Raw genomic sequence first — 23,029 nt, forward strand, 5'->3', positions numbered from 1 at the left:
ATGAGAAAATTGTGTGAGCCACGAAACAGATGGCTGGTACAAAATAGATAATCAGCAAGTATGCGTACTCTTCCACCTTTACTTAGCCTGTCTCTGTGGTCTCATGCAGAGGTCTCTCGTCCTAGTGATACACTTAGTACCTGCAGATGTGTCTTTGTTTTGCCCCTTTCTGACCCCACCCCCCCACCAGAGTCCAAAGCAGAGATTGCTCTCCTGTTTGCTTATATGCGGGCCGTCTGTTGCTGTTTGCTCCTGTTTTGGTCTCTGACCTCTATTTAATCCTTTTGCTCTTTCAAATCTCTTGTCCAGAACTCTTATTTTCTTCTCCCTTCATTTCTCTTTTCTTCTTTCTTCTATTAATACCGTCTTGCTACCAACTTGGCACATCCTGGCTCGGCCAGAGTAGCCAACGACAACATTCTACTCTGCTGGATGGCTTGATTTGCCCTCAGAGAATAGCACCTGAAAGGATTCCTCTCCTTAGATTAAGTGTCCTCCGGTCCTGGCAGAGCAACTTCTGACTCTCTGAAAAATCACACACACACACACACACACACACACACACACGCACACATATGCACGCACATACGCAATAACTTACTATCTGGAAAATGCATAAATCTAAAATCTGTTCTTCAGTGAGCTATTACAAAATAAAATACACCTGTATAATGGTCTCTCATGTCAACAAAGAGACACCGCTGATGCCCTCCAGGTCCTCTCCTGTTCTGTTCTTTTCCCTTCACCAGAAGTTCATCACTCTCCTGACTGCTCACACTTTAGATTGATTTTGTGTATTTTGAGACATTGCATGCATTAACGCCCAGCATTCATAATACATTAAAAGTATGCATCTTTTTATGTCTGACTTCTCGTGCTCAACATCCTCATTAGTGAAATTCATCCATGTTGTTGTATGTAGTTTGTTTTTATTGCAGTATAATATCCTATTGTATGACCATACATTCCACTGTATTTGGAATTTTTGAACCTGTTCTGTTGATGTACACAAGCTGGTTCCAGTTTTGCCAATTCAAATAATGATGTTGTGAGTATTCCTGCGAATGTGTGTGTGCGTGAACGTGTGTGCATCCTCACATTTTAAAATTGAACTTCTGGTTTTATGTCATTCCAGATGCTTTAAGTTGCTAGGAGTCTGATCCAGATGTTTGAGATTTGACTGTATTCTTTTATGTTCCAGCTTATTCCTTTAGAAGACAAACGTGTGTCTATTTTTATACATTATGCTATTAATAGAGACTATTTTAGATTTTGGAATATTAGAAGATATGTGGTAAAAATTTGTGAATAAAATATATATGTATAAATGCATGTAGTTGTGGTAAATATTAGTATATTAATATAGCATAAATACATTGAGTACCATATGATATTCACATATAGGACAAATAATCATGCAGATATATGAACTTCTAAAATTCATTTTACTGATTACAGGCATTATTGCAGATTTATTACTATATGCTGCTGCTGCTGCTGCTGCTGCTGCTAAGTCGCTTCAGTCGTGTCCGACTCTGTGCGACCCCATAGATGGCAGCCCACCAGGCTCCCCCGTCCCTGGGATTCTCCAGGCAAGAACACTGGAGTGGGTTGCCATTTCCTTCTCCAATGCATGAAAGTGAAAAGTCAAAGTGAAGTCGCTCAGTCGTGTCCGACTCCTAGCGACCCCATGGACTGCAGCCTACCAGGCTCCTCCATCCATGGGATTTTCCAGGCAAGAGTACTGGAGTGGGGTGTCATTGCCTTCTCCATATTACTGTATAGAATGTACTTAATTTTTAATGACCCTACCTCTAATTAAGTAATTCAGTCCACAAATATTTTCAGTATGTAAATTTATGTAGATATATATATATATATATAGAACTCAAATCAACCCAACATAGTTGTGTGATTCATAGTTTCAAAAAAATAAATAAATAGTTCTTGCTTCTTAATACTTATGCGTTTGTTACTCTGTGACCATAGATCCAGAACAATGATATCTGATTCTTTGTTAAGGCTTAAAAAATGTCAAAATTAGTACTTTGAGTCCGTATGTGTAGTTGTGTTAATGATGGGGCATCCCAGTTGGGCTCAGTGGTAAAGAATCTGCCTGCTAATACAGGAGACATGGGTTTAATGCCTGGATTGGGAAGATCCGCTGGAGAAGGGAAAGACAACCCACAGCAGTATTCTTGTCTGGGAAATTCCATGGACAGAGGAGCCTGGCAGGCTACAGTCCATGAGGTCTCAAAGAGTCTGACATGACTTAGTGACTAAACAACAACAGTGTGTTAACAAGACCACTATAATAACATTATCCTAGCTTTTATTCTTGTGAGACTAACGTCCAGAGAGTCAGGCCTTCCTCGAAGAGATAAACACTAGGTAGAACTTTCTAAGTGTGCTAATTCCCATCTATCCAATAAGGACTTTGGTGAGTGTTTATTCTGTTTGGTAGGCTAGCCTCGTGGGGAGGGCCATGTTAGTATCACTGGACTTTTAAAACACTTGTATGTCCCTTGACTTAACGTGCTACGCTATTTCCCTCTAATGGTCATTATCAGAGTGTGCTGATACAATAATAATTTCATTGTTAATAATGAGAGTGTGTTATAGCCTCTGCCAATCGTTGATAATGTATAATATATAAATATGTGAATTAATTTTTATCAGTTTTTATTAACATAGTCACTGACTTGAAGGACATGAGTTTGAGCAAACTCTGGGAGATAGTGAAGGACAGGGAAGCCTGGTGTTTATGGGGTCTGAAAGGGTCAGACACGACTTAGCAACTGAACAACAATGCATGAATGGGTCTATTAATACTTTAATTGACATTGATAATATTAATAATGGTATTTTCTGGTCTGGGGGTGCTTTATAGCCTCCTGAGGTGTGTATGTGCTCAGTCGCTCAGTCGTGTCCGACTCTTTATGACCCCAAGAACTGTAGCCCACCAGGCTCCTCTGTCCATGGGGATTCCCCAGGCAAGACTACTGGAGTGGGTAGCCATGCCCTTCTCCAGGGGATCTTCCCAACCCAGAGATCAAATCCAGGTCTTCCGCATTGCAGGCAGATTCTTCACCATCTGAGCCACCAGGGAAGCCCTTACTGAGGTAGCCTAAACCATAAACAAATAATTACACTGTGTTGTGGCAAGTACTTCAAATGGAGACATGCATACATTGCCACAGATGATAGTGGAAAAAACTCAACTTTTGCCCAGGAAAATTGTGAAGACCTTTGTAGAAGTGAATCCAGGTAGAGACTTGAATAATTTGGTAACTTTAGTCATGTGCTGGGTATTAGGAGGACAATTCAAAAGTTAGGATAACACTGTAGTCCATGAGAATATTGAGAAGATTGTATATTTGCTTGCCACAAGGATAGAACCAATCAAGTACATTAAGTGCATTTGATGGTAATCTTTGTAAAATGTTATCAGGTAGTTTCTATCAGTTTTATGTCTGTGAATGCCTTGCTTAATTATGGTTCATAAAAATGTTAGGGGATTTGTGAGAAATGCAATGGTAAACCAATTTTGGTTTTAGATTCCTTCAGACTGAACTCTTCTATGTCCTAAGCCTCTGACCTCACTCAGCAAGTTGATCTAACTTTTCTAAATCTTAGTTACTTCGGCTGTAAAATGTGAACAATAATAGTATCTTACTTAAAGAATTGTTGAAAATGAAAATCAAAGGAGATAATACATTCCTGGCATAGTGCCCAGCTCATGGTAACAACGTAGGAAGTCTTTTGTATTCACTAAAAATTTAGGTTATGATATACATTAATGTTCACAATTGTCAGCCTAAAAAGTCTAGTTCTGAATTTTGTTTTCTTTCAAAATTTGATTAGATTTTGAAGGAATTATTTGTAAAACACCTGAATCTGGAATTATATAAATATATATATATTTCCTTTACTCTTGTTGTGGCAGGCGTCCACAACAAGATTGACAGAGAAAAGAAATTACTAATTGGGGTGCAGGTGGTGAAAATCTTTTCCAAAGATGTATGTGTATGTGTGTGTGTGTGTGTGTTTAGATAGATTCTTAAGTTTATGTTGAACTTGAATGTGAATATTGAATAGACTAGCTGTATAAAGTATTTAATGAGTGAGCCTGTTTCTGCCCTTATTAATCCTGCAGCCCCACTCATATGCATCACATCACCATTCTTTCTCGATTGGTGAATGGTGAAGGAGGCGCTCTGGGGTCCAAGAGTAGCCTGAATACGTGCTGGTCCTCTCACGCTTGGTCCTCACTGTGACCTCACTCCTATGCTGGCTTTGAGTTTAAAATTAACTTCAAATTAATTCCCTGTTTCACATTTACTTTGGCATCTACCCAGCTATTTCTATTTTTAAATTTATTTTTAATCTTTTGTTTTCATCTTTGAGGGTAAGGGGAAACCAGTAACAGTAGAACAAAATCCAAGAGCCCAAGAAGCTAGAGCCTTTGATTTGCAAGGGTGATGTAGGGAGTCTGCCCTCCATATAGGTCGCTTCTCTTCTGTATTACCCAGAAACACAAACCAGATTCTATCAAGCTTTATAGGAAAGGATGCAGTCACGTACTTAGTACTAAGACACATGTTTCTGACAGTGGTTCAGACATTAGTTCTATCTTTTATTACGAGTAGAGATGAATCTGGAAGCAGAGACTGAGCTGGGAGTGGGGTTTGCATGTGGGTTAGATCTATTCTGTCCAGTATTTTCAAGCAGTTGAGAACCACTGATGCTACTGTAGAGTCCCTCAGTACAATTCTGGGTCATTCTCTAATCTTTGTCCACACACTGTAGCTCCCTAACTCTTTGCCATACTTCTGTTCCTAATTTTAATCAGATAAATTTTAAGTTATTAAAAAAATCCTTTATGCAGTTATATCTGTGTAAACTGTTAAGCTCAGAGATAACACTGGGCTTATATCCATACATGCTTATGCATATATGATTTGGATGTCAGAGATTGTAATGTGCATTGATGTTTATCTCATGCATTTTTTTCCCTTGGCCTTCCAGCATGACTGTGATCTCTACCATTACACATTCTGTTGAAATACTGAATCTAAATCTTTAATGATAATAGAACCTGATCTTCTTTTAATGTGTATAAACAGGCTGGAAAAAAATACAAAACCCTTCAAAATGGTCTACTTCATATCAAAAATCTCCGTTTTCTTGCCAGTTAATGAAGGGATACTTATTTTGTTTTAAAACATCACGTATTATTTTATGTAATATTTTAGAAATTTTACATATGTGTAAGACAGGAAGACAATTACTGTACAGAGCAGCATCCGGCACTGGGCCCGGCAGAACATTAGTGTTGTTGGTAAACGGCAGTAGGTGACTTAAAGCCAAATGCGATTGGGAAATTCCAGTCCAAATAGAACAGACTTCCCCGCTGTATAACTCCCAGGATTTTTCAGAGCTGTAGTAGCTAATGTACACTGTACATCTGTGAAGAGGCAAGTATAAAGTATACAGTTTCCATTAAACTTACTTTGAACAAAGAACTTCCTTACATTTCTTTTTAAAAAACTAGTATCATTGAAAGAACATAGAGAAAATTCTTGAATTTCTTCTTGTCAGCTGTACTTAAGAAGTTATCATAGTAAAATTCCAGATAGAGCCTAGCTAAATTTGGGGTAAGCATGGGAAGACTGTCCTGAAATAATTGTTTATTTTAAAAAAAGTCTTACGAATTATGAAGGAATTCTGTGTGTACTTTTCTTTCCCTACATACATAGAGCTTTTGTCATCCTAGGAGTCAGAAAAAAGTGATTTAACGTATTCTACTATAATAAGTTGCTTTCCAGTTTTAAAATATTTTCTGTTTAAAACAGGACCAGTTTTCTTTGGAAAATTTCAATGTACTTAAAAAAAAGAATGATTCCATCCTGTGTCTGTAAAGTTTTTTTGTTTTCATTAGAAGAGAAAATGATGCTGAGTTGCTTACCTTAAGCATTTAGCAATAACTAGGGTATAATGGGCTTCCCCAGTAGTACTCAGCTGGTAAAGAATCTGCCTTTGATGCAGGAGATCCCACTTCGATTCCTGGTTGAGGAAGAAGAGGACAGTCTGGGAAGAGATATCATGGAGAAGGGATAGGATACCCACTCCTGTATTCTTGGGCTTCCCTGGTGGCTCAGACAGTAAAGAATCCACCTGCAGTGTGGGTAGACTTGGGTTCAGTACCTGGGTTGGAAAGATCCCCTGGAGCAGGGCATGGCAACCCACTCCAGCATTTTTTGCCTAGAGAATTCCCCATGGACAGAGGAGCCTGGTGGGGTACAGACCATGGAGTGGCAAAGAGTTGGACCCAACTGAACGATTAAGCACAGCACACAGGGTGGTATATAAACCAGATGTCACATCATTAGTGTGTTCTTTGGGCTTTTCTGGTGGTTCAGACTGTAAAGAATTTGCCTGCAATGCAGGAGACTGTGTTCAATCCCTGGGTGAGGAAGATCCCCTTGGAGATTGGAATGGCTACTCACTCCAATATTCTTGTTTATAGAATTCCATGGACAGAGGGGCCTCAGTCCATGGGGTTGCAAAGTGTCAGACACGACTGAGCAACTAACACACTGTTCTTCATTACACAGTGTGAAAGATATCCATCAGTACTGTTTATTAACTTAAATGAGCCTTTAAAAATACATTCTAAACAAAGATCCCTGGCCTCTTGGAACTTACATACAGAGCAGCAGACACTCTGAACTTACTTTTAATTCTCTTTATTGCCTGTATGCATTTGCTGATATCTCATGATATTTGTGCCTTACCTGGCAGATTATTTATTGAACTGTTAGTATCTAATGGTGAGAGTTTTTAAGCTGCTTCCTTTGGTGCCTTAGGGATGAACAAGTAGAGGTTTTCGAGCTACTTACCAGTAACTTGTTGTTGCTATGTTAATAATAATGTTGTAAGCAAGAACCATTAAATTTATGTTCCCATCACTGGCTATTTTTTATATGTATATATATGTATATATAGAAGGCAAGGGCACCCCACTCCAGCACTCTTGCCTGGAAAATCCCATGGACGGAAGAGCCTGGTGGGCTGCAGTCCATGGGGTTACTAAGAGTCGGACACGACTGAGCGACTTCACTTTCACTTTTCACTTTCATGCATTGGAGAAGGAAATGGCAACCCACTCCAGTGTTCTTGCCTGGAGAATCCCAGGGATAGGGGAGCCTGGTGGGCTGCCATCTATGGGGTCGCACAGAGTCGGACACGACTGAAGCGACTTAGCAGTAGCAGCAGCATATACATTTGTATATATGCATACACATTTATATATATATATATATATACATTATTATGAGTTATATATGACATTTGTTAAATTTCATATTATGAAAAATTATATTTAACACAGAAATGAAGGTTAACACACAACTACATATAAATTATTATTTTGAAATATGTGTGTGTGTGTGTGTGTGTGGGTGTATGTGTGCATGCTCAGTTGCTCAGTCATGTTCGACTCTTTGTGACCCCATGGACTGTGGCCCACCAAGCAAGAATGCTGGAGTGGGTTGCCATTTCTCCTCCAGGGGATCTTCCTTACCCAGGAATTGAACCCATGTCTCCTGCCTTGGCAAATTCTTTACCACTGAGCCACCTGGGAAGCCTGTGTGTGTGTGTGTGTGTGTGTGTGCGCGTGTGTGTACACAAAGGACTTCCCTTGTGGCTCATCTGGTAAAGAATCTGCCTGCAATGCGGGTGACCTGGGTTTGATCCCTGGGTTGGGAAGATCCCCTGGAGAAGGGAAAGGCTGCTGCTGCTGCTGCTGCTGCTAAGTCGCTTCAGTCGTGTCCGACTCTGTGCGACCCCATAGACCGCAGCCCACCAGGCTCCCCTGTCCCTGGGATTCTCCAGGCAACAATACTGGAGTGAGTTGCCATTTCCTTCTCCAATGCATGAAAGTGAAAAGGGAAAGTGAAGTCGCTCAGTTGTGTCTGACTCCGTATTCTGGCCTGGAGAATTCCATGGACTGTATAGTCCTTGGGGTCACAAAGAGTCAGACAGGACTGAGCAACTTTCGCTTTCTTATATATAAAACCAGTATTAGCTCTCAATATCCTTCATGGCAATTGTTTTAATCTTGTATCTGGTTTTGTACTCTTAAAAAAAATGAAGAAAATCACAATGAAGAGTAGCCCTGGCTCTCCTCAACTAAAAAGAGAACCCGTGCATAGCAGTGAAGACCCAGCACGGCCAAAAACAAATGAATTTTAAAACATGAGCCAAAACTTTGCCTAATACGCTTGGTTAAGCAGTTATGTGACGATGGTGAGCATTCTTATTGAATTGTCATGGCATGCATCCGTTAAAGTCACCATATTGTACCTGCATGTTAATTTACCAAATGGATTTGCAGTGACTGATAGAGATTTCTTATGGGAGGACTGAGACAGCTGTTCACCAGTTACAGAGCTGGATTGAGGTAATTGAGACTTTCTTTTCAATTGAACAACAGATTGGAAAACAGACAAAGCAACATTGATATATTAAAAGTAAACTACCTTTAATATACAAAGATGTATTTTGGCAAATGCTAGGAAGAAAGTCAAAGGCATTCCTACAGAGCACAACACTAATTATTTTTGTTATCAGTAGAAATCCAATTTACATACAAATGAAATGTCAATTTCTCTCATAACCATCTAGATAAAGAGATGCATGCATACTTTTCCATGAGCTGTTCTTTTTGAACTGAAGTGCTATGTTTGGGTCTTTGCCCTTGGACCAGTTGGAACAGTCTCAGTTTAACAAAGAAGAAAGGATAAAGTTGAGCCTGGCTCAGGCAAACATGCAAAGTCAGATTGGCCTGTTTGAATCAACAGTTGTCATTGTAGATTTTTTTAAATTGTTTTTTTTTTTTTCTTGCAGAGGAAAACAAAAGGAAGAATGACATATGTATGGGCAATGAATAGTAATGTTTCTTAATTTGCTTAGTGAAATTGTGATCTTATTCAAATCAGAGTTTTTAATACATTTGCCTCTCACCTGTTATGAAGGGGAAAATAATGATCCTTTCTCTTTGATTTTCCATAATGTACACTTACTCTGTTTCAGTTTTCCCATTAATGAAGTAGGCGCATGCTTCATTTTTTTCAGGATTCTCCTACAGTTTCATTTAGACTTTTAAATGTCTAAAAGTCTTTAAAGTCAAACTCCACCCCCCCCATTTTTTTTGCAATTGTTTAATAGGAGTAAGTACTTACTGAAATTCTTTCTCTAAGATGTATATATATACATGGATACTCATTTTGGCAAATATGACATTATTACTTATTTAGTCGACTATCTCCTTTTACCTAGACTAGTACATTTGATATGAGATATTTAAAATATAGAGCACATAGCATGATGAAATAAAAGCCTAATAAAATGTATTTGGGCCAGCATCAGAACTCTTTGAAATCGGATATCTAAATAGTGTGCATTTTATCTCACTAAAGCTCTGGTTAGTTCTAGTGTCCAGATGACTATTAATGGGCTTTGTGCTCTGAAGCATATGTTAATAGAAGTGATCATTATGGATTAATTTGATGTGAATTAATAAGAGATTTATTTGATGGGAGTTGTTTGAAGGTGATGACATTTAAATCTCAAAAGGATTTAAGATGTCCAAAAATACCTTTAAAGATTCAGGAATAATCAATTCAGAGAGAGCAAATTAAATAGACATGGATAGCAAAGAACAGAATTTGACATTGGGTTTATGAAGTTAGAAGCAGTTTACAAAAAAAGTGACCTACCATTGAAGTAGAAACAGAAAACTTTAAACTCGAGCAATTCTTGGGTTTGCGATTGGATAAACAATGTCCTCTTGCGTTTTATAGTTCACTTAAGCGATCTGATTTTGATCTGTATATACGGAGTAGACAGGATTCAAGTTTTTTCCCTCTAAACCAATGAGCAAACACATATGTTCTTTAAAAACTGAACTTTATATGTTGTTCATATGGAAGCTATCTAGTTTGCCAAGAGCCCAAGAGTCGACCTTCCTTTTATTTTGCTATCATTTGCTTAATTCTTTAAATTCTTTGTGGGGGACTTTTGATCAAAAGAAACAGTTTGCTTTTCTTTTTTTCTTCTTTCCTTTTTATTTTTCTCTTTAATAAAAGCTACAAGAAATGTGTAGTTAATAACTCAATACTCTTGGGCTGTTGATACAAACAAGCCTGGAAGAAACATATATTAAGGAGAAGACTATCATATCTTTTCTTTTTGTGTTAAGCTTTGATTTTAAATCCTTGAGAGTTTTATGATCTGGAAAAACAAGAAGAAGATGTCATCTGGTATTATATATTATGATGATAAGAACTGCTACTTATAATTCAAATCATACTCAGCAGGATTAGAGATTGAGGTGAGATTACATCAGCTTGCTTCTCTAATTTTCAGTTTTGTTCAGGTTTTATGTATATTATACACATATACTATATATACATATATATATAAACCAAATTTCATATCATTAGTGTTTGTTCATTACATAGTTTGAAGGATATTCATCAGTACAATTTTTTAACTTAAATGAACTTTTAAAAATACATACTTGGAACTTGATGCATGAATCAGGGCACTCAAAATTGGTGCTCTGGGATAACCCAGAGAGATGGGGTGGGGAGGGAGGTGGGAGTGGAGTTCAGGATGGGGGGACACATGTGCACCCATGGCTGATTCATGTTGGCTTATGGCAAAAATCACAATTATTGTAATAAAAGTATTTAAAAAATTAAAAAAATAAATACTTGGAACTTGGAGAGTGACACTCCAAAGTTACTTTTAATTCCCTTTCATTGCCTGTATGCATTTGCTGATTTCTCTTAATATTTGTGCCTTACTTGATAGCTAGGTACTCATTTTAGGTTTTTTTTTGAGCAAAAGAAGTTCCATATAATTTTTTCTTTATTTTTTGAAAAACATCCTTTCTCTCTTAAACTGATGACAAATATTAAAAGTGAAGTCCTCTTGCTTTCTGTGTTCAGCAACCACATAGGTGATGCTGGATGTACAGTTGTTGAATGAATGAATGGAAGTTGGAGGAAATGGAGAAGTGAATGGTAGGTGTCAGTGATATTTATTGCCACCCTTAGTTGCTGATGGCTTAGTGTTTTGTAGTCTTTCAAGGAAATTGAGTAATGGGAAAACTACAGTGCCTAAGCCATTAGCCAGCATCATCATAGAGTCTCAGAGGCAGAGTGCAGGTTAGAAATAACTTGTTATAATTCCCTCATTATACACATAAGTAGAGAGGTTCTGAGAAAGAAAGGGGCTTGCCCTTGATTACATCAGCAGATGATTTGAATCAGGTTCAGAAACTGGCTGCATGCTCTCTGTAGCCTTTCTCCCTTCTTAAAGAGGTTTTGATTCTTTACTGTATTTAGGATCAAGTTGCCACAAAGAGCATAGAGGAGTTATCTCTTACCTTCAAGGAGTTTCTCTTCGAATGGAACTGAAACTTCACCCTCACCTGCATTGAATGGTTGTGTGATCTCAGCTCTCTTTTAAAATTACTGTGAGAGTTTATTCCTTTGATAGGATATTTATTTTGATTATCTATGACAGGGTTATTTTGAGCAAGTGTATTCCATAAATATATGTGTGTACCTGGGCTTTCTTGGTGGCTCAGTGTTAAAGAACCTGCCTGCCAGTGCTGGAGACGTAAGAGACATGGGTTTGATTCCTGGGTCAGGAAGATCCCCTGGAGGGGGCCATGGCAACCCACTCCAGTATTCTTGCCTGGAGAATCCCATAGACAGAGGAGCCTGGTGGCTACAGTCCATATGGTCTCAAAGAGTCGGACATGACTGAAGTGACGTAGCATGCACGCATGTTAGATATTCATATGGATGAAATAAAACTAAATAGTGGGCAGTTCAGAATATCTGGGTAATAATAGAAAACATATTCCTTTGGTTCTAAAGGTGCCATTTTGAGAACATAAGTCACAGTTGTTTATAGAAAAAATTTTTTTTCCTTGTATATTTAAGCATTTTAATCAGTGAGATAAAGTAGTTACTAGAATTCTATTTTAAGCTCTAATGCTGATTATTTCCACTGCATAAACCTGTCCAAGTAATACTGCAACACAGAAATAGTGTGGTATCCTTTTTCTTTTTTATAGTAAACTCTCTCACTAAAAATGCAAAGAAAACTTTTAGATTTAAGTTTTAAGATAGGAGGAAATAATAGAAATTGAGATTTTTTGCAAATGGGATTTCATATCTCAGTAATAAAAATTAATACAGATAGAGCATTTTTAGGGAGCTAAATTTATTTTGAACCTGCTTAACTGTCATGGCACATAATAGTATTCATGAGTTAGTATAGGTGGAAAATGATATAAATATGGGAGTGCTCACTATCACCCTCTGCATCCCTAGCCAGTTCCCCAGTCAGTTTTTATCTCATAACTAAATAGAGGACTGAAGTTGTCACTTTTGAGCTTTGTAGTGCCATTCAGATTCTTCAGCTTCTTTGTCCATTCACTTTTTATTCATATATTGCCCTGTTGTCTAAATGACTGTCTATAGTGGACCTACTTTGATTGGCATTTTGAAATTTTGTGGGAGTCAGTGTGAGGACTATTGCTGTATAATAGAATGAAAAAGTTTAAGAGTTGCCAAAACTGATGACTCAGGTACACTGATGTTGATTATACATATATATATGGTTTCGTAGGTAGCACCAAGGGTAAAAAACCCACCTGCCAGTGCAAAAGACTCAAGAGACAGAGTCGATTCTTAGGTTGGGAAGGTCCCCTGGAGGAGGGCATGGCAACCCACTCCAGTATTCTTACCTAGAGAATTCCATGGACAGAGGAGCCTGTTGGGCTCTAGTCCACAGGGTTGCAAAGAGTCTAATACAGACTATAGTGACTTGGCATTCACATTCACACACATGCACACACACACACACACACAGTACATCTGTTCAATTATATTATGATCCTACCTCAAAACTTTCATTCAGACAATTTAAAAATGATGATATAAGGATGGTTAAATGCTGGTTCAGTCATAGCTTTACAATCGTGTTTATCAAAATGAAAATATAACACTTACAAAATAGATAAAAAGGTAACAGATGACGTGTAACATTTCTGTAACTCTTGGTAAGGTGTACTTAGATCTGATACAGAGTTCCTTATGCAATTGCAATAGTTCTCTTCTCAGCCTCGCGGTATACATACACTGGTACTCCGAATCTGGAGGAAGCTGGTAATGGGTACCACTCCCTGTCTTTAGCTGTGACTGTGCAGCATTGGCAGGTGTACTTTGTATCTTTTCCAGAAGCAGATCCCCTCTATAATTGTTAATTAAGATGTTTTATCCCCACCCCAGTATAGGTAAGTATTGTGATTCTTAGGTTTCAGGGGGAGTTCGAGCTTAACTAATTTTGCCAACATCACAGTCAGCTGTGAAAATGACTTCTGTAATCTTTTATATCATGTTCCTCCTTCTCCTGCTGCTTTATTAAAACCCAGCAGAGGGAGAAAATCTTGCCCAAGCTTTGCTCCTGCTTTTATCAGGTATCTTTCAAGCAGCCTGCGGTGCTGGCATATTAATGTATTTTAGGTGTGATCCATTCAAATATGTTTACATCATTTAGGAAGGAAAATATTTTTTTGTTTTGTTTTGCAGATGTACAGATCAGCTCTCAAAATGTCTTCTGTGTCTTCTGAGCATCTTCTAAGACAATTGCATTAGCCCTCCTGCTAGTTGACTAATAGAATTAATAATTGTAAAAAGCACTCTAAAGCCACATGCCTTATGAAGTCAATGCTGGGTATGATTTTACAAGTATGTGATCTATTTTTTCAAGTGAAAATGTTAACTGGAAAAGTTCTTGGCACACAGTACAACATCATGCAATCTGTTATTTGTCTTAGAGATAATAACTTGAGGGTGGGTCTAGTCTTATGGTATCTAACTTATGAGTTGCTAGGGGAGTTTCTTCCACTTAAAAGTATTGCAAATGTGCTTATATTTACATAATATGTCATTCTGAAAAATTATGGTGATATCATTCCAGTAAAAAATTATTTTTTCTGTAACTACTTCAAAGTGTAGTCAACTAAATTAACCACGATTTTTTTAAAAAAGCAACTAAAAAGAACATGCCCCCTCCCTCCACAGCAAAAAAAAAAAAAAAAAAAATCCAAAAAACTAAGTGACCTTTCTGATGCTTCTTTGAAGTTTTAGCAGTTTAACATTCTTTGCAATGTATATTATTAAGGGCCTTATTCAGTGACTCATACGAGTTGTAAAGGTCTGTTCTTGGGTGGAAGAAGGCGCTGAAATTTGGAAGGATGATAATTTAAGCAAATCATATGGTCTCCCAATCAAGATAAATGCTTGTTGAATAGTTTTTTAACTATAACCAATTACTTCATGATGATAATAAATAAGCAAGATCCATGTATTTTTGGGAAAATATATTAATTTTTCAATTATTAGCACATTACTATCTGTTCATCTCTAATAAATGTTTTATCTTAGTTCCATTGCTAGTAAGATCTAGCAGTTTTTCTCATCTCCTTGACCTTGATATGTGGGCACAAACCATTTTGGGGTTTCCTTGGTGGCTCAGTGGTAAAGTATGTGCCTGCAATGTAGGAAACATGGGTTCGATCCTTGGGTCTGGAAGATCCTCTGGAGAAGGAAATGGCAAACCACTCCAGCATTCTTGTCTGGGAAATCCCTTGGCCAGAGGAGCCTGGTGAACCACAGTCCCTGGGGTTGCAAAAGAGTTGGGCATGATATAGTGATTAAACAACAACAACAAAATAAACCATTTTCTTTTCATTTTAATGGAAGGATAATCTTAATGAATTGGATTATTTCATCCTCTTTTCTTCATGAATCCTGACTTTCATACAGATTTTTGTCTTTTCTATATGGCTAATGTATGTCATTTTGGTGCATCACTGTTGGATTTTATTTATATCATGGAAGCAATGTTAAATCCAATGGAAAAACAAACAGGAAATTCTGGAGGGAAAGGCGTGATGTCATCACATTTTTGTATGTAGGAATGGCTGATACTCTGTAAATTCTGATTTCCTTTTCTGTAGGTCAAGTTAAAGCAGTATATTTTTTACTCAAACTCTTGTATTTTAGGCCCTGGCTTATTTCTCAAGCTTCCCTTTTATTCTCTTTTTTTTCTTTCCTTCTTAGTTTTCCCTTTGTTGACTACCAGTGAAACTGCCTTCCAGTCTTCCATTCATTGGTACAAGTTCCCAAGCACTGTCTCTTCTGACAGAAAAATAGAAGTCTCCTAAAATGTCAGCATCAACAAATGAGACATTAAAATGCAAATGTTATAAGATAAAGTATTTAACCAGTGTTCCATTTTTTTTTAAAATGATGGTTACATGGCTTAGTTAACTTTAGGAGCTAGTGATAGTGACACCAAGGTAAAGACCACACTCCATCCCCTGTCCCTGTGCCAGGCTGGCTTACATGGTTCATGACTATCACCTTCCCTTGAAACTGCAGCCTTTCATCCTATAAGTAGGTGTTTTCTTTTTGGTTGTTATTGTTCTGTGTGAGAGAGTCTATGGATATTTGATGACTGATGTTTCTGGCATATAAGAAAAGCAGTGTATTCTCTTAAGTACAGTTATACTTTGTGACATTATTCAAGAAAGTGAATTTTTACCTTCTAACCAATTCCTTATTCTATCTAGTGAAAAAAACTTTGCATAAGCAGCTTTTCACAAGCAAAGATTTACCCGCATATCCAAAGCCAGTGTGGTTCTTCAGCACTTGAGAGAAATTATACATGAGAACAACTAGAATATGCTGTTGATTTGGATTCTCCAGTAGAGGACATTTTGGATAATCATGATGTAACTGTCTTAAATCTGCCCTTGTGGTAGTGTCAGCTAGTAAAGAAGGCTTGGCTTATTGGTCTACAGGTGAATTTTTCTGAGAGACAGTTGGGGTGATGTGTACAGAGTCGTTTCAGTTGTTCGGTTGGAGGATTAAGGAACGCAGGCCATGAACATCAGTTCTCCACAAGGCTTTGTTGCTGCATTCTTTTATCGACAGGATACAATTTGTTTCTTAGCTCCTTAGAGATAACTCCCTTAGAGTCCTGATTCATTAGACTCCCCTCAGTTTTCTTCTGTGGACCCTAAAGGCACAGTTGAGCTAGCATGTGAAGGTGTACCAGAGGCAACTGCTAACAGTTTGCCAGAATGACAATGTCACATGGTTCAACTGAAGTCAATTGTCAATTTCCATTGTGTTCCTAATGGTGGGATTGGTATTGTTTCCACTACACTGTGCCTGGAAACCTTAAGTAGGTTTCCATCATGCTGGATGGAGTACTAGCAAAGCCTAGTACTTTGATGTGTACCAGGTCCCCCTTCTTTCAGGCAAGCCCCCTCAAAAGAGGGCTTAACATAATTTATTGGTAGGGTAGAGATGAAACGTTTGTTATCCTCCATTCCTAAAAGTAAAGAGTCATTTTTCACTTTGTTTATAACATGCTCTTTCTGTCTTTTGACTCTGAGGATATTTTGGTTAAAACTATATTTATATCTTGGTTGCACGGTGTCTAACAGTATCGAGTTTCATTTTATAGTTGTTTATATACACATATACATATCATATAAATAAACACAAAATATATATTCTGTAAACATAAACAACTATATATACTCTATAAACATAACATGTGTACATATTACACATAGTATATAACATGGATAAATATAGACACATTTATCTATCAACTCTAACTGAAGAAAGAAACTGAGCAAAAAATGTAATTGCCAGGCAAGATTAACTTATAGGAAGGATAGAGCTAGTAATAATAGTTAATACCTTGATATTCATGAAACCATTTTAAAGTAATAAATGAGCCACCCTTTGTGACAAAAATAATTCTAAATGTAAATTGTTGGCTTCAGTTTCACTTTTATGCTATTTTTAAAACTGATTTTTTTTCCTAGAGACAATTTTTTGTTCTGTGCCTTAAAAAGCCTTGAATAGAGTAAGGAAATTGTTCTCGATTAGATTACATGCTTGCAAATTTCAAATAACCCTGTATCTTCCTTTCCCTTGTGTTTTTACAGATATGGTCCGGAAAAAGAACCCCCCTCTGAGAAACATTGCTAGTGAAGGCGAGGGTCAGACCCTGGAGCCTGTCGGTACAGAAAGCAAGGGACCTGGAAAGAACAAAGAATTTTCTGCAGATCAGATGTCAGAAAATACGGATCAGAGTGATGCTACAGAACTGAATAATAAGGAGGAACATAGCTTGCATGTCCAGAATCCATCTTCTAGCAGCAAGAAGGACTTGAAAAGCTCAGTCCTGAGTGAGAAGGCTGGCTTTAATTATGAAAGCCCTAGTAAGGGAGGAAACCTTCCCTCCTATTCACATGATGAGGTGACAGAGAGAAATATGTTGGCTTTCTCATCTCCAGCTGCTGGGGGAGTCTGTGAGCCCTTGAAGTCTCCTCAAAGAGCAGAGGCAGATGACCCTCAAGATATGGCCTGCACCCCATCAGGGGACTCATTGGAGATGAAGGAAGATCAGAAGATGTCACCGAAGGCTACAGAGGAAACAGGGCAAGCGCAGAGTGGTCAAGCCAATTGTCAAGGCTCAAGCCCAGTTTCAGTGGCCTCAAAAAACCCACAAGTGCCTTCAGATGGGGGTGTCAGACTGAATAAATCGAAAACCGACGTACTGGTTAATGACAACCCAGACCCGGCACCTCTGTCTCCAGAGCTTCAGGACTTTAAATGCAATATCTGTGGATATGGTTACTATGGCAACGACCCCACAGATCTGATTAAGCACTTCCGAAAGTATCACTTAGGACTGCATAACCGCACCAGGCAGGATGCTGAGCTGGACAGCAAAATCTTGGCCCTTCATAACATGGTGCAGTTCAGCCATTCCAAAGACTTCCAGAAAGTCAACCGATCTGTGCTTTCTGGTGTGTTGCAGGATATCAGTTCCTCAAGGCCTGTTTTACTAAACGGGACCTATGATGTACAGGTTTGTGCTTTGTATTGTGATCTCTTTGTACAGGGAAAGTTATCAGTGATGAAATGTGAAATCTTACATGCATGTTAAAGTCAAGCTTCCAATATCGAAGGGGTAGCCTGCTTGATGAGGCAGAAGAGACAGACACATTTGTTTGATCCAAATGTGTGTTCAAGAGTTATCTTTAGCCTCTCATCATGGAAGCTAATCCCAACATTTCTATTAGGCTGGGAAAAGTCTTTTCATGGAATTAGCTAGGCTTCGTATTTCTGAACATATTTCATGGTAATTTGATGTTTTCAGAGTCTTCCAAAAATGGCACTAATCTTTATGGTTCGACATGATAGTAATTCATGCTTTGTTCTAGTTTTAGATTATAAAAATTGGCTATAGTGTTCCCTTCAAGGAGAGTCTTTCCTTCAAGGAGAGTCTTTCCTGTGTCTTGGATGAGGATTTGATTTTACGCTGAACTGGACCAGAATTGGGTCACACTGGTGGGTGCAGAGAGGTACTACTGAAAAGCAACATAATTGCAAATGAAACTTTGGAAATAAAATTTTACATTGATTCAGAAAGAAGTCAATGTGATTGTAAGTACTAGGGACACCAGAATGACCTTGGTGTGGACCAGTAATGGCAATTTATGAAAGCATTTAGTAGTAATTTAGATTTCTACTTTTTTTTTTTAGTTTTTTATTTTTTAAATTTTAAAATCTTTAATTCTTACATGCGTTCCCAAACATGAACCTCCCTCCCAATGGCATACCTTTTTGATCTGCCCTCTGTATTAGTTTATGGCATATGTGAGATGAAAAAAAAAAAATCCACCATTTGAAATAGAATGAAATGCAGAACGGACGCTTAAGTAATGTATTCATTTCATTTTAGCAATTTTAGTATAGTTGACACTGATGATCAGCTTGAGAAAGTGTATTAGTTTCTGTTACAGTCTGTAGATTTTTATTGTATTATTAGGCCAGGGATTTCAAAACATATTAGGTTTAATGTTAACCTTCTTCAGGAGTGATTAGAAGAAGTACCAGAGAACTAATGAAATCGCATCACACTGTATTTGACCTCCTCAATCCCTGAAAATATCAGTTATTTTTATCAACTCAGTAGTTATACCACATTTGTTCTAGACCTCTCTTTTGACCTAGTGCCAATTAAGAAAGGCAGGAGAAGAGGTTATATATAACAGGTAGTGAATATATTTTGCAATGCTCGTAAGAGGGATCAGAAGAGAAATTTCCACGTCCTTTAAAAATGTCAGAATGGCAGTCTTATCACTTTAAGGGAGAAATAAAGAAGATATAAAAAATCCAGTTTCATCTTTGGAAAGCTCTCTTAAAAATTCCATTTTACTTTGTGAATTTCCACAAATAGAATGATTTCTGTGGCGTAGCAAATTAAGCCAACATAGTTATTATGCATGAAAGCTACATGCTTTGAACTGCTGTCTTATTAAAGATCATTTCACTGTCTTATGTCAGATACACTTTGCTGTCAAACTGTGATTGGAAAGCAAATACGTGTCTTAGATAAAAGGGTTAGAAGTGAATAATGTTAGTATGTGAAATGGTGTTTTACAATTAGTGAGGAATATGATGTTAATACCTGGATTTCCGGTCAGAGTTTTAGTTTGTTCACTCTGGGGACAACTTCTAAGGAAAGCTGATCCTGGCTGTCAGGAAGGCTCTGAAACCAAGATTACTAAGGGCCTATAGTTTGGAAGAATTTAGATTTTTAAACACACTTCCATTTCCCCCAAACAGTTATTTGTTAGGTTCCTAGTTATTTATAGTAAAGTTTATGTTTGGGTAGAATGAGCTGGACACTTTTCCTGGGCAGTGATTTTAGAAATAAAACAGATGTGGGAGCTATCTGAGTTTGAACTAATAGAACTAGAAATAAAACAGCTGATCCTAGACTCTGCTGTCTCCTAAATTCTTGCGGCAGCGCCCAGTAAAGAAGACAGAAATGGTAGATCATCACATTCAAGGAGATAATCTTGTTAAAATCATTTTTTTTTCCCTCCCAAAGAGAAATAATATGGTTAAAAATTGGAAACAGCGATCTATGGAAAAAGTGGATGATTCTTTTGAAGCAATGATTGGAGAGAGAAACCAGCCTAAAGAGAGTTAACTTTCTTCAGTTTGGGAAAAGGCCACTGAATGTACTTTAGGCCAAATGCTAATCTTGAATACTTCATACACACACCAGATGTTGATGTAGAAACATGTCTGAAGATAAATAACTTATTAATATTTTTATGCTGAAATAAATATCAGATAGCTTCCCTATATGCACAAATTGAATAAAAGCACATCTGAATTCCGCCCCCTCCTTTTCATCCACATATGTTTGTGTTGCTGAAATGCCATTTGAGAGGTTCTTTCCTTGGCATGTGAACTGTGTGGAGACTAAAAGCTGTAGGAAGTAAAATGCTGACTGTAGAATTTCTTTAATGCAGTTTTGTCAGAAATTGATAGCAAATTAATGGCTTGTGTGTATTCTGATAGAAAGATGTTGGTAAATACGAGGATTACAGAGAAATAGTCATTTCATTCCAGGAATTATCAAAGTTAATCTGTAATTTAAGCCAGTTGAAGTAATAGATGAGCAATTCACTCATCTTTTTCAATTAACTTTTTTTTTTAACATTCGGGACAGTTGGTGGTTAATGAGAGATTTATGACATTTTAGGCCAGGAAAAAAAGGAACAGAAGCCAAAAATAGAGGGCTTAAGAACTCTGTGGCTTTGATCTATATTTTGGTTTGACATGAATGGTTTTAAATAATTTGAACTGACCTGAGTGCAGGCATGATATATAGGGTTGGGGGGAAAAGATATAAGTGAAACAAATTTGAAGATTTCTAGTTTCAAATTCAGATTATTTGACATCTATTTGGCTTTAATAATTGAAGTTTGGACATGTTTGTAACTGACCGTTTCCACTTCTGTGTAAATTTTATTATACATCATGAAGTCAAAGAATTACAGATTTGTAAAAAAAAAAAAAATGTCAAATAAGGATGTCTTTTTCTCCTTCATAATCGAAAAATCTCCAGCCAGATAATGGACATCATTTCAAAGGTTCATCATAAAATCAGGACAGGCATTTCTGAGCCTGTTGAATTCAGACCCTCTTGCCCCCCCGCCCCTCCCACACCGTGAGGTACCATACCCAGCCCTGAAATCAGAAGAAAAATATTGATCTTTTCCAAGAAGAAACAAGGAAAGATATACCAGGATGTTATTTTCTCAATTTTTAACTTTCCCCTGCATGTTTTATCAATTACTATGCTTAAATTTTTAAAAATAATGGATGCAACATGATGGATGCAACCCTTTATGTAATTTTTGCTACCTGTGTTCAGCCTTTAAGGCTCACCAATAATAGGAGAAGAGATTGAGCTCTTCTAAAAGTAATTACAGCCTCTTTCTTTTTAATCTGCTTTATTATGCTTGTATTTAAACCATTGCTGAGTGGAGGCCTGAGTTGTTAAACACGGATGTTACTGTTTCATTGGGGCTTAATGTGTGGTGCATTAGGGTGTTTGCGTCATCTTTATGGGGGAGCTCTTAGCCCTCAGATCAGGTTATAAAAGTCGGAGTCTTGTCAAGTTGTGCTTCCCACGGGAAAGTGTTTAAGCTAGCTCAAGTTTATAAATGCTCATGATGTGTATGTTGCCTTTACATATTAGGAAACCTTCCCTGTTATTCTGCATTATTCAGGCCTCTAAGAAGGGAGCTACAGGATGCCAGCTCTAAATTCATTTTAACCCTGAAAGAAATTTTTAAGGTTAGCAGAAGAATCTCAGTGACTGTCTTGTGTTTGAGCTAGGAGCACTGCGTTTCTGTTTTATAAATATATTTTTAGCAGAGTTGCACAGTATGTCATGCTAGAAGCAAGAAGAACAGATTTTCAAGCTAGGAAGTCATCTTTTGTATTTGTATTTTCAACATATTTAACTCTATGAGCTTTATAAGGTTCTTAACATGTTCCCATACACTCCTTTGAACAGGGGATTACAGTTTGGCCTGGGGAAAAAAGAAAAATCCAGAGAACATTCATCTCATTTTGGTTGATTTTGACTTTTCTTGAATTTTAACCTCCAAATATTTATTTATTTTCCTTCTGTTTCCTTTGATCTGGAGCAAGAGGGAAGTTGTGGAGCTTAGGAGGTTCTCTTGCTTTGTTTTTCTGAGTTGAGGACAGTTGCATTTAAAAAAAAACAAAAACTGGTGAATGAGACTTGAATCACTTCAGATTCTCTCTAGAGTACAGAGTGTTTGGTCTGTGACGCCATACTTATTTTTCAGGACTGTGTCTCTTTAACAAGTGATAAAGTGTGCAAAATAAAACATATGCTCAACCTAAGGCCGTAAAAGCAAAGCGGAAGCAAAGTTCTGGCATTTACCAGGTTATTTTCATCATGAAGATAACTGAGCTGGATAATGTAGCCACCCGGGTGGAATAGAATAGTTTGACCATTTTCACTAATCCTTTTACCTGCATGATGGTTAAATCTCCATTGGGCTTTGTTACAGGAGGGTCAGCCTGATAAATGTCAACCCTTCTTGGATTTTCAGTTTATTTGCTGTCGTTTGGAGAACATGTATCACTTTCTTGACTATTTGTATTCCTCTCTAGGCAGAATGTTTAGAAGAAGGAATCATGGCTATCTGTACATTCAATCCAATTTAGCATTATTCAACTCTTAATAAAAATTTTATCCCCAAATGGCATGTTTTGCTAGCCATATCAAGTCAGCAGATTATTCAGTGTTTTTGTTTCTTGGGACATTGTCATTACAGCACATACACAGCTGTTGGAGACACAGACACATATGGAGTGTACTAACCCCAGGAAAGTTGGGAGAAGGAGAGCAGTTCTCTTTCATTTTCTGATTTCCTTTATGGAGTCTGTTTCTGAGAATCATTAGCCCGTAGACCTCTTGAATTCTTCATGATAGGATTCTGAAGCTT

At 37.5% G+C, this 23,029-nt stretch overlaps 1 protein-coding gene across 3 annotated transcripts in view; it reads left to right on the top strand.

Moving 5' to 3' along the window:
• TRPS1 (transcriptional repressor GATA binding 1) overlaps positions 1-23,029 on the top strand; it is a 279,202-nt gene that overhangs the window by 36,938 nt on the left and 219,235 nt on the right. The window contains exons 2-3 of one of the 3 annotated variants that reach the window (XM_027973086.3): positions 13,677-13,835; positions 17,120-18,048. In XM_027973086.3, the coding sequence (XP_027828887.1) occupies positions 13,799-13,835; positions 17,120-18,048 (966 nt within the window). In that variant the 5' untranslated portion in view covers positions 13,677-13,798. The remainder of the gene's footprint in view (positions 1-13,676; positions 13,836-17,119; positions 18,049-23,029) is intronic. The other 2 variants (XM_042254375.2, XM_060393462.1) reach the window with 2 other exon arrangements.

The sequence above is a fragment of the Ovis aries genome, chromosome 9, assembly GCF_016772045.2.
Source record: "Ovis aries strain OAR_USU_Benz2616 breed Rambouillet chromosome 9, ARS-UI_Ramb_v3.0, whole genome shotgun sequence".
NCBI classification, from domain to species: domain Eukaryota; kingdom Metazoa; phylum Chordata; class Mammalia; order Artiodactyla; family Bovidae; genus Ovis; species Ovis aries.